Source organism: Perissodus microlepis, chromosome 12 (genome assembly GCF_051167445.1).
Source record: "Perissodus microlepis isolate ML-2025 ecotype Zambia chromosome 12, ASM5116744v1, whole genome shotgun sequence".
Lineage (NCBI taxonomy): Eukaryota > Metazoa > Chordata > Actinopteri > Cichliformes > Cichlidae > Perissodus > Perissodus microlepis.
Window position 1 is genome coordinate 4,323,276 of NC_140472.1, and position 12,953 is coordinate 4,336,228.

Below are 12,953 nucleotides of genomic sequence, written 5' to 3' on the forward strand. Positions count from 1 at the left end.
GAAACAGGGTGTGCATGTGTGTGCTGTTGGATAGAAAAGCCGAAGTAGATCATTTATCCTGATCGAATACACACACAATATCTGCAGGACATGAGATCCGAGCGGCACATTACGTGCAACAGCTGAGAAATGACATGATGTACTGTAAGAACGCTGTGAACCTAATATTGCTGTTGACATATGAGGATATTATAGAAATATCACAGTGATATGGCTGCTGTAAACTTTGTATTTATTACAGCAAAGTAGCAGTCAGCTATGTTCTCATGGAAGAATAATAAAAGTATTACAGTGGGGGGGGGGGGGTTTATACAGTGCAATATGATCCGTTGGTATCATGCCTGGATAATGAACACCCAGTCTTCTATTATTTTTCTAAAACATATTTTTTTTGCCAAACTAAATGTGTTTCTGATTGCAGTCTTAAAGCCTGGACAGTAGACTTCTTTGTTTTTCTGTTGTACGGCTGTTATTAAATCGCATCACTTTCAGTTTGTGTGCACAGTTTCTCTGTTCTGTTCTTTTTTTTTTTGCCTGTTTTGCTACATCATTCCTGTCATGCTTCACCTTCTTTCATTCTCTTGTGTTTAAATTGTCAGCTACACCACCCTCACACCATCTCTTTTTAAAATGTTCTCTCTCTTTGCAGATATATGTGCATGTATATACGCCTCCTTTGTATATCCTCTCTTTCTCCTCTCATAATCCTCTTTTTTAACCAACTTATTGCTATCCTCTTAATTCGTCTCTGCATTTTCCTCCCATCTGTGCTCCCCTGCAGGAACCTTGTGGAATCTGTCATCCTATGAACCCCTGAAGATGGTGATCATCAACCACGGCCTGCAAACCCTGACCAACGAGGTGATAATCCCCCACTCGGGTTGGGAGCATGAGCCCAATGAGGACTCAAAGCCGCGTGATGCAGAGTGGACCACCGTGTTCAAGAACACTTCCGGCTGTCTCAGGTAGGATCCGCCCTGGACTGGATTACTGGCTCCAACTAAATTATGAAGATAGTTCAATAACAGTTTCATCCACCTGTTAAACATAGCTTCTGTGGTGACTAATAGATTTCGGAGAGGAAAAGTTCAGAAATCGGATTAATCAAACGGCTGCATTTCCATCAAAATAAATGTTTTTAGTCATTTCAACATGACTCAAGCGTTAATATTTATAAATGTCTCAACATTCAACAAGAAACAAATGGAGGCTAAATGTGTGCACAGGATAAAAAAAAATGATCCAAAATTGTTCCAAACATATCAGAAGTGTCTCTTTCACCGTTTCTGACCTGGAACAATGTGTCAGTTGAATTCTTTGGTTTTTCAGCTAAAAAATAATTGACAAATATTTTTGATAAACTGTGAGTCACCGGCTATTTGCCATGTAGAAATACCTGCCATATCTGCTTTTGGAAGTTTTCCAAATACATGGACGTGATGCCTTCTTTCGCCACATGTGGAAGTAATCTGTATTGGCTGTAAGACTCATGATTGGACAGGACAAGCAATGTGAAGATTTTACTGTGGGGCTTAGGGAAAGTGAAATCACTTGATGGTGATATTTTACAGTCGTATTGATTACCTGTAGAAGTAATTAGCCAATCCTTTACTTTGACTGCTCACCTAGTTTGTAAGGGAAAAAAACAAATCTGCATACAAAGAAAAAGTGCAGCTTATACTCCCAGAGTGTCTTGAAAGACAAGATACCAGTCTGCAAGGATACCAGTTTGCAAAGATACCAGTTGGAGAGGTGGACAGGTGTGATGTATATAAAACTGCTTGATGACCTGTGACGGGGTCAGATGACCTCCTAGAAGAATTTATGATAGAGCAGTTGCTGTGCATGCCTGCCTGTGTCTTATACATGGAAAGTGTGTTGGTGTCTGCAGTAGAGCTGCTTGGTGACTTTGGTCTGTGGCTTTAGGAAAACATTAGGCTATTTTTGACACAGTGCAAACTTCCAACGTTACATTTGTTCACACAGTGCGTTCACACTTCTTGTATTTTGGGAAATAGTGCTCTGTTGTCGTCGTTTTCTCTGCTTGTCCCTTATTATTTTAATATTAGCCAGGTGACTGACCACCCCAGCTAATAAGTTTGAAGCTAAGACTAAACTTAACAGGTTAAGTTTAAATAATCAAACAAATGAAGTTAATCTTAAAGTGATGAAGGCTGAGTAAAGGTAAATTTAGCCCACAGTGCAAAGTGTTGCTGCTGACGATTCTCGATTCTCTCACGATTTTCTTTTCCAGTATAAATATTTATTGCACTTATTAACTGCACATCAACTTCGTAACAGTTGAGACTGAACATAAAAACAATAAATAAACATAAAAACAACAAATGTCTCACGTTTTGTCGTTGCCGTCTCCACCGTTGCTCGACACTGCGTGTATAGAGCAGGTAGTGCAACAATAGAAAAATAGTTGCGGGACGGCACCGTGTAGCGTTTGTCTAGGGTGTTGATCATTTTCCTAAATCCCTCGTTTTGCACAGTGTTGATGGGAGCCATATCTTTGGTCAGGTGATAAGTAATAGCCTTCGTAATTTCTTTGTGCCTGCGGGAGTTCGACGGGTATAGGGAAGCGCTGTATAAGGTTCCCGTTATTGATGTTTGGGTGGTTGACCGGGACGGATTTTCTCCAGTCACTTTCTCGTCATCCCTGACGTGCTCTCCGTTGTTTTTTCCCTGCCAATTTTAGCAGCCAGCTTCTGTATCACGTGGTATAAGGCTCCGCCCTTGTCATTTGTTGAGCAGGAAGAGTGAGCGCTTGTTTTCATGCAGATTACGTCCCGGATCAAAATGCGGTACAATCGTCGTCGTCTTTTTTTTTTTTTTTTTTTTTTTAAATCGTTGTCATTTGGAAATGAGATCGCACATAAGTATGAATTGAGATCGCAATTTTCTAACGATTAATCGTGCAGCCCTAGCTCACAGTTGCTCGCAGTGGGTGCTGCTGACTCCTGAGCGCCCACAGAAGCATTGTCACTTATTTCAAAATAGCTAAAAAACACAGGTTTCTCTCACTGACATATATTTCTGCTTATTTTGTTACATGATGGCACAATGGTAGAGCGGTAATTTTCCCAGTACTGCTCTATGAGATAAATGCTAAATAATTAAATAGGTGTGTATGTTGTGTGCCTTAGTGGTAATTATTAGAGTGCTGATTAGACACGTTTTATTGATGAAATCATTAATGAATTAATCCCAGAGAATAAAAAAGAAACATTTCAGAAACACTCAAAAACCTTCACTATATTATTTTTTACCCTTTTTTTTTTAAGGAAACATGAGCCTGGCACTGCATGATTGGTGAGCATCTCTTAAGCTCAGTCACACTTTGTGTAGTTTGTTAAAGCTGTAGAAAAGCTGAAGTGTGAAGATGTTGGTGTCCTGTTTATTCCAGCTGCTCTGAGGTACTAGCTTTCAAAGTAACTTATAGATGTGGGTAAAATAGCTTAAAAATCAGACTTATATACTTTATTGGCTTACAGGCAGCAGCATTTGTTAGTTTGAATATAATGTGATGTATGAATTTATTTAAACAGTGACACAGCATTCTATAAAAGGACAGAGCCACGTCAAATATAAGGACAAAACTAGCCTAGGTAGTGTTTTCCCTGGAAACGTTAAGTAAAAGTATAACAGAACCGCTAAACACTTTACCTTGTAACTCTTAAGGAGTTGTACAGTAATGATACAGAATAAAGCTGAAAAATATCTTCTAATCTCTTTCTATCAGGCTTCAAGCTTTTAACCACTTGCTTAAAACCTTTTCTGCCACAATAATTATCTCCATCTACTCTTCTAGTCAAACCACTTTCGTGCTTTTGTAGTGGCTCCCCCTGTAGTTACTAAATTGTCATTGGAGGCTGACATGGTGCTCTCACTATCAGACATGCTTGGCCTGCTGTCATTGCTGTGCTGTGCTTCTTCTACCACTCCTACCAATGCAGTAGCAGTTAGTGCAATCTTTCAGTCTGCTGTAGTTTATCGTTTACCAGGCCTGCTGCGCTAATCATGCTGAAGGTTATGAAAACTTAAAGTTGAATGTATATTTTACCCTTCACACTATGTCATAAAGCAAGGCAACTCAAAATAGATTCTTTTACAAATTAATTTATCTCCACATGAGCTTTAAAGGAGTTGGCTCGTGGTTTTATACAGTGAGTGCTAATTTCTTGTTGTTAATCACTTGCAGGTGTATCCTTAGACTGCTAAGAAGCTTCGGCTTGATATGTCATTTCAAATTTATTGCTGGTGTGATTTTTTTCTTGCCTTTTCAGGCCCAACGGGCATAATTTGAAAAAAAAAATCTGAATCTGTATTGATTTGTTAGCCTGACATTTGTGCAGTTTACCACATGCAACACATAGGCAAAGTACCTAATGTGCCGGTCTGTCTCTAACAGGTAAATTAAAGGCAGTTTGAGCATCAGGAAAAAAAAGAATCCTTCAAAACTTCTCTTCATCTTTCTTAAATCCTGTCCTCAGCTGAGGAGGCCAGTATGAGTGCAGCAGTGTGTTCCTGTTATTAACATCCAAGTAGTTTCCCCTCTCTTTTTTTCTCCTCTCTTACCTTGGCCACTCATTTTGGCTTCGGCTCAGAGTGACAGACTGTAGTAAAGTGTGAAAAACAGTGAATGTGTGTGTGGGTAATCGCGCCTCGTGCCTGGCTGTGCCGTTTCTTCCTGGGCCAGCCAAGCCTGTCTAGACTGTAGTCCAGAATTCCTCCCGCAGTAGATGCTGCGGCTTGCTGGTCGACATCCAGAACGATATAACATCCAAGTCCAGCCCAGACCCAAAACACCAGAATGTATTTCACATGTTAGTTGGCTTCCTTCTAGTTTTCCCAGACAGAAAGTGTTGAAACTTGCTTGTAATTTTAGAACATTTTCTGCTGAGTTGAAGAACACCATTAATGAACCTGGAGGGAATAAATGAAAGCTCTGATGAAGTTGAGGAAAGTCAAAGACAAGTCATAGAATATTTCATGGAGGCCACAGTGGACCTGCTGCTCTTCTTTCATTATCTCTGATATTCCCTCTTTGTGTTGTTTCTATCTAATGTGCATTACACAGCACTGTATCCGCACTATATCAACCTTGATATCATCATTTCTGTCACATATCACAAGATCTCGCCGCCACTCTCGCTCCTTTGACCCTCGATGCAGGCCAAGCTGACAAGAATGTGTCTCCATGGCAACTGTTACTAAGCCCACAGTTGCTTAGACGCAGGGTTTGTGCACCGGGGAGAAGTGCTGATGCCAGGGAGAATCTGTTTACTCACGCCAACAGAGCTTACACCTCAATAAAAACTGGAATAGTTTTATTATAGCAGCCTGCCTCCGGTGTCAATAGGAGCCTGCTTATTTACAGCGTTTACGCTGTGGGCTTGGTGAAAAGGAAACAGAGGCTGTGTGTATGTGTGTGTTGTTGTAAGTGGTGTTGAGAGTGGAGGGGGTTACACAATAAGACTAAGGCTGGAAAACAAGACCTAGTTTTGAATTGGAAATATTTCCAGTTAAAGAACGGGAATGCAAGAGTTTTGTGATTCTACCTTTTAATTAATGCAATTTTGAGCCAGTACTGGACCCCCCAGTGTGCTTGCATGCATGCTGTTTATAAAATGCCAGATAAGAGCTGTAGTATGGCTGCTTGTTCAAAACAGACAAATGATTGAGTACATACAACGAATGATTGTTATCTGAATCCTGGCGAGCGTGGCTGCATTGTGGAATTGCGGCTTGGAAGAGTCTCCTGGAGCTGATGGTGGATGCTTGAGATTCCACTTCAGCGTGTTTCAGAAGCTTTCCAGAAGTGGCTCTCCACTAGGTTTGGCTAAAATAACACACCGACAGAAGTGAAGGCAAGCTGCAGAGGGTTAATGAGGAATTCAGAGATAGGCAGGGTATGGCGTATCCACTCAGTTTTAATACTAAAATGAAATTATTTCACACCAGGAAGAATCGATTAGAGGTTTAAATAGTAGAAATGGTATAACTTCCTACGGTTCAGTCTCATCACGTGGATGATTACATAGCTTACCGAAAATCTAGGAAACCTATAGATGGGATAACATTAACACTTCCACATTAACATTTCCTCTAATGACAAGATAAAATTCAGAAATACAAAGGATGGCAATTTAATAATTTATTAACAAAAATAAGAAACTTGTTTCAAGATTATATTCAAATATCAAGTCAGTGGAAAAAACATGCAAGTAATAAATCGAAATGCAAGTATGAGAAAGAGTCTGAGTTTTCCATTTCAGAGGATGATTGGCAGACTGTGTCTGATGCAGTTGACCTCCACCAGCTCAGGTGCTTGGAGAGGATTCTGCTGGCAGAACCTATAAAGATATTTTATAACCCCCATGTTAAAGTATGCACACACAGGTGAAACGACTGGTTTGTGCTGGCAGAAGCGTGGAGAACAGCTGGCAGACCACTATCATATATTTTGGAGTTGCACAGTCATCTTGCCCAGCTGGTGGGAGAAAATAAGGGCACTACCGACTATATTGGGAAGAGAGGTGGACTTTTTGGTTCAACTGTGTAACACTGTGAGCAATCTACTTATACATGTATATTCTACTTAAATACTTCTACATGTAAATGTTTGAAAAGTGAATGCCCAACTAAGAATAACTTGGTTACAATAGTGAGTAACATCCAAGACATGGAGGGAATTGCTTCTTTGTGGACTGATCCATTCTAAAAATTTGGAAGACAATTTATGCATTATGACGTTCTACATTTGAAATGCTCTGGTACAACATCACGTTTACACAAGGTTATACAATATTCACCAACTATAAGAAATAAAAGCCTTTGATCTGCTTATCTGAACTCAGTGATCACCTTGATCCTGTGATAAAACATTTCTACCCACAGCTGCTCTTTTAATGATTTGAATCAAAAGCATTGGCCTTTGCAGGATTCTTAACCCGACACAATAGATTTTGGAACTGCAAGTTAGATAGCACTCTAAATCGCTGTCACCAAGACAAAAATCGAGGAAATATATCTGATCTTCCAGTCAATCAATGCAAAAGCGTATCGCAGCTTTTCTGGCAGCATGTGGTGACTGCCTCAAAGGGTCTGATTTTGTTACTTAAGAACATTTTATTGTTGCTGATACATGAATGTTGTTTTTAAAAGAAAAAGCAAAAGTAGCCATATTTTTCTGCAACTTGGACTCTGCTCATGTGATTTTTCTATGGCAACAGAAAAGAAATCAGCATTCTGGAAAGTCCTGCTTTGCTGAATGTCAGCTGAAGAAGTGCGACAAATAAGCCAGTCACTGCATTACAGTCAACCCTCCCATCCTAAATAATTTAGGAAAAAAGGACGAGATTGATTGATGGGGTGTGTTTTTGGCACCTTAAATCTTGCTACAAATTTTGCTTACAGACTCAGGCATTATGAAAAGAATCTCAACAAGGATTAGATAAGAAGCTCAATCCATACACTGAATCAGAAATACGATCAGCACTGATAAACCTGACAGATACCAGAGCTGAGGATACACATATGGTCCCAAATGCTGCTGCTGACCTTGCAGGGCGATAGCAAAGGTCAGCCAAGTCTTCATCCATCTCCATCAGTGCTGCTCCACTCTTTTCCTGCTCTATTGTCCTCCGATGACCACATGACTCTTAAGCGACCTTCACACCCACAATTCATCTGATAAAGCAGACACACAATATACACACTGACGGGCTGATGGAGTCTGTGCAGACTGAAAGACAGACAGACCTCTGAAAACACACCCGCTCGTTCTCTCAGTTTCTAACGGTAAAATATGACACGCCGAGGTCTAGAAAAAAATACATTTTTGGAATTCTGAAATTGTCAGATAATTGGAGTACGCAGGCCGTACGATGAGCTAAAAACTTTTAAGAATGAAGCGTTCTCATAAGGGCACTGACCCATTGTGGTGTCCTTTTTATTTTTGCAGAACCACTGCACGCTCAGAAGCAACAGTGTCCTAAAAACATGTTTTTCTGCTTAATAATAGAAGACCTTGTGTTTTTGAAGAACTACATATTTTCAGTTACTGCACTTGATCATCAAAAAGAAAAGAAAATGGTCTTGTTTTTCCATATTATATAATGTTATTCCATTGTTGTATTATTTTACTCTGGTATTTTTTACTGCATTCTACAGTATCACCGTCCAAACACGACAGTCAACTCAGATTTGGCATAGTGAGTGCCTATAATTCTGAGCGTGTTGACATTTAAATACACTGCTCAAAAAAATAAAGCAACACTTTTTAATCAGAGTACAGCATCAAGTCAGTGAAACCTGTGGGATATTGATGTGGTCGGTTAAATAGCAGAGGGGGTTGTTAATCACTTTCAGCTGCTTTGGTGTTAATGAAATTAACAACAGGTCCGCTAGACAGGCAACAATGAAACAACCCCCAAAACAGGAATGGTTTTACAGGTGGAGTTCACTGATATTTTCCACTCTTCATCTGTCCTGACTGTTTGTTCACTAGTTTTGAAGTGGCTAGTGTCAGTGTCACTACTGGGAACATGAGGTGATGCCTGGACCATGCAGAGGTTGCACAGGTAGTCCAACTTCCGCAGGATGGCGCAACAATGCATGCCATTGACAGAAGGTTTGTTGTGTCTTCCGGCACTTTTTCAGGACCATCGAGTGTATGCCAGGAGACAGGCAGCTGAGCTGGACAGGGCCGTAGAAGGTCCTCAACCCATCAGCAGGACAGGTATCTGCTCCTTTGTGCGAGGAGGAACAGGATGAGCACTACCAGAACTACAAAACAACCTGACTAGATGATATGACTACGAACATGTCTGACATAGTCAGGTTATAGAAACTACTGAGACCATTTTGAGTTGCTGCGATGAAATTTCAACAAAATAGATTAGTCTGCCACATAATTTTAAAAAAAGGTGTCTTTGAATTCAGCCCTCTGTAGGTTGGTAATTTTCATTTCCATCAAACAGTGGTTTTTGTTCCTAACACATTACCCAGTCTAGATATTTTCGGCATGATCTTTTTCCATAGGGACCTCATGTGTTTTTAAAGTGTTGCTTGAATTTATTTGAGCTGTGTATACAAGTAACGGTTATATTACACTGGATAGAAATCATTTAGATTCTTAGGAGGTTCTCACCACTGCTGGTGTCCTGTCCATTCCAGGACTGCAACATTCCAAGAGAATGTTGTAACATGCTGGGGTTTCTTTGGAAGTGGGTTCAGTTTTCTCTACCAGTAACAAAAACACCCACGATGTGACAGCTGTTCCCTCTAGTTCCTCTATTACAGAACAAAGGTACAAAAGGATTGAGAATGGGAACGGATGAGGGAGGTAAAGTTAGAAGAAGGGATTAGTGGCAGACAAACAAAGCCTGGTTTACTAGATCTCAAGTCATGCATTTGAATTCATCCAGTAGTTGCAGACCATCAGTCTGCACTCAAGTCATAAAATGACCAACTAACCAGCTGTTGGCTTGGGTAAAAACCCAATAAAATTATATGTTTGCTGCCACATTGCTATTAGGATTGGTAGACTGATGTCTGTTGCCTGAAGTTTACTGCAGCTGCATTATCTTCCGACTCCATCTGATACCACCAGATATGCTGTTGTACATATCCAAAGCATCCTCATGCGTCAAGCATCTATGATGCTGAAGGTCAATTTTTCACAGAAGCCACATCAAAGAGAATAAAACGAATAAGAAGGACAGGAAGTTGGAGGAAATAATCAATAACAGACCAGGCTAAATCCGGGTGTGATGTGACTCTTTGTGCAGGATGGAGAGGCAGCGTCACAGATCCACACCGGGCGTATTCATGGATATAGGTGCTAGTTGTTAAAGCAATGCATGTCAGTTTTCCAGATATACAGATATGAGTGAGTAAATGTCACAGCAAGCAAAGTTATGAGTAATGCCAACGGCAGGCAGTCAAACCTGGCCTAACATATTTCTGTGGTTCCCACATAAAAAGAAAGTTTTGGTAAAGCAGTAACAGTTTGTAAAAGGCAGGACAGCTCGATAATCACTAGTACATATAGACCATAAATAGCACAGCGCCACATGACCTGTCCATAAAGAGACAACAGCAGCTTTCTTCACTGTCTCTACTGACAGATGTACCATCTATAAACCTCCAACAGGACAACTGTTCCCTCAAAGACTGCTGGAAATGAAACAGCTGACAATAAATCCTCGTGTCTGTCTGCTCCCAAATTCACTTCTGTCAAATAAATCCAAGGTGAGCGCGCCACTAGATTTGTGTACAGGGGAAATGACGCCTCTTTTTTTAATACCTGGAGACGAATGGGGTTAAGTAGAGATTGTCGATCCTTTCTGCACTGTCTCCAACCAGGGATTAGTTAACAGTTTGTATACTGCAGGGTGATTCAGTAGACAAATGGCAGCTTTACCTAAATACACACATCAAAAACATGCCTGGGATTAAAGTGCATGGGTGTTTTCACTTGTAAATTAATCATTTTTGAGCAGAGAAGCATCTCCTGATGCTGTTTTTTTTATGCTCAGTTCAAAGAAAGACCCAAACGCAGGACACCTGCAAACTAAAGCCAATCTTTATTTAAAATGTGCTTGTTGCAGCACATTGCAGAGACTGATGGAAGAAACAAATAAAACAAGGCAAGGAGTCTGGGTAGACAGACAAAGACCATAACTGCTAGCTAAGGGGAGCACTAGACTACACGGAGACCTGAGTTCACTAAATTCGTTGAACGCAGGTAAATGATTAACAAAATACAAGAGAGAAAAAAGCAGAAACCCCAAATGGCTCCACTGTGTTTGCAGTTTAAAATGAACCGTTCAGCACTGTAGCAGCGGTAGACCTCATACATGTTTCAGTCCCCACGGCAAAAAAGAGGCGCAGTTCTGCTTACCTCGGCAATGCTGCCACTCTTCCAAAGGCCTAACTGGGGGTCAGCTAATGGGATTATGTGAGTTGGAAGCCCTCATAAATGAAGTCCCCGGTGAGGAGCGGGGGGAGTCCCTGCTATCCCTTAACCCTCTTTAAATCCTTTCGCTTTCACAGTCAGACAGGCACACGAAGACTGCACCAGCTCTGCTGCCGTGCTTGTAGGAGCTGTGCTCAAGGCGCTGGGTGATGCCCCCCACCCCCACCCCCACCCCCGTACCAAAAAAAAGAAATTTATGTTAATAATTTTTTTAAAAGATTATTCCTAAAGCTGTCTAGCTTTATTGCATTGTACTTCTGAGGCAGACAGAGAGGATGGAGGCCGTGGGTCGCATGGAAACTCTAAAAATCACACGGCTGGGGAAGACTGATATGGGTTTACATGGCACTTTTATTGAACAGTAAGACATCTGGCTGTAATTGTCATCCTCTCTGTATGCTTGTTATATTCACTTCTTTAGGACTATTAAAAACACTTTCACTGCCTTCGGTGCTTTTCCTCTTCCCTTTCCTAATTTTTGTGAAAGTATAAATAGTAGTTATAGGAGTACTGTTTATAATTAGAGCAGGCTCTCAGTGGATAATTGTACTGTGATTTAGTATCCTTACTGCTTTATTGGTATTTCACACTGGATGCCAGCCAGAGTCAATGAGATGGGATTCTGGAGACTGTAGTGTCATATTTTGAAATGGATAATTTTATAATTACTTTTAGCACAAACTATTTAAAAAAAAACAAACCCTATTGGTCAAATTTTCATTCAGTTCCTCAGGCAAATCTTCGTCTATGCACGCCTCCTAAGCTTGATGTGTGTTACTTTGTTTCTGTAGAAATGTGAGCTCAGACGGGGCAGAGGCTCGGCGCAGACTGAGGGAATGTGAGGGATTGGTGGACGCTTTGCTGCACGCTCTTCAATCAGCTGTAGGGAAGAAGGACATGGACAACAAGGTGAGACAACATCCACTATCATGGATTCAGAATGAGCTCAGTCTAATAGCAGGTTGTTGCTGTAGTGTTCTTATGAATTTATACTGTTCAGTATTCCTGTGATGAATGTAGCTGGTAATTTTCCTGTCTTTGTTTCACAGTCTGTGGAGAATTGTGTTTGTATTATGAGGAATCTGTCCTATCACGTACACAAAGAGGTGCCGGGGGCCGAAAAGTACCAGGACCCGTCGGCGCTACAAGCCCCAGGTTCAGCGGGACCACAAAGGAAGAAGAAAGATGATGCTGGCTGCTTCGGAGGCAAGAAGGCCAAAGGTGAGAGGGAGGATGAACAGAGGAGATGAAAACACTGTAACCAAACAATCACAGCTATCCAGTTCGTAGAAGATACAGATGCATGGATGATCTAACTCTCAATACAAATGTGTGCAAATAAAGGAGTTACTCACAGCGACACAACAGCTCTTAATGCATGTGTTGCTTCAGAGGTCTTAATCAGTGTTCTCCTGTGACTGTTATCTAAATGATGCCGTTATCGCCCAGCTGTACAACAGTAATGGCCGCCATTAATCAGTCAGCCAATGAGATGTGACTACCAGCCAGTGACCCCTGACTTCTAATGGCTCTTTGGAGAACCACATTAGTTTAGGGTTCAGGATGCGTTCACAATGCGTAACGTGTACAGAGATTAATAAAGAAGCCAGTTTACCGCTCGGATGCTTTCCGACGTGTAAACACACGTGCAAAGTGAATGATGGGACGCGTTTAGCTGCTGTACAGCCTTCAGACTGTACAGCAGTAGGCTAAGCTTGGCCTCTTCTTCCGTTTAGTGTTGCTTTTGTTTTAAAATATGACATGATAATCAGCACGTACTCGTGCTTTGTTTTGGCTAATAGACAGCCTGATTGTTGGCTCTTACTTCAATCTCTTTGAGTACTTTCCTCCCCCTCCCACGCAGTGATTTTAATTTAGCACCGCAAATGCTGCTGCAGTCTCTGCTGTTTTATGTGTATTTCACCTGCCTTCTTAAAGCTGATACTTAATGTTTTTTAAAGTC

The 12,953-nt window shown here is 41.0% G+C and overlaps 1 protein-coding gene across 13 annotated transcripts in view; it reads left to right on the forward strand.

Moving 5' to 3' along the window:
- Window positions 1-12,953, forward strand: part of arvcfb (ARVCF delta catenin family member b) — a 257,350-nt gene that overhangs the window by 196,750 nt on the left and 47,647 nt on the right. For all 13 annotated transcript variants that reach the window (XM_084945743.1, XM_084945737.1, XM_084945742.1 and 10 more), the window contains 3 exons: window positions 782-965; window positions 11,782-11,899; window positions 12,040-12,211. In XM_084945743.1, the coding sequence (XP_084801869.1) occupies window positions 782-965; window positions 11,782-11,899; window positions 12,040-12,211 (474 nt within the window). The remainder of the gene's footprint in view (window positions 1-781; window positions 966-11,781; window positions 11,900-12,039; window positions 12,212-12,953) is intronic.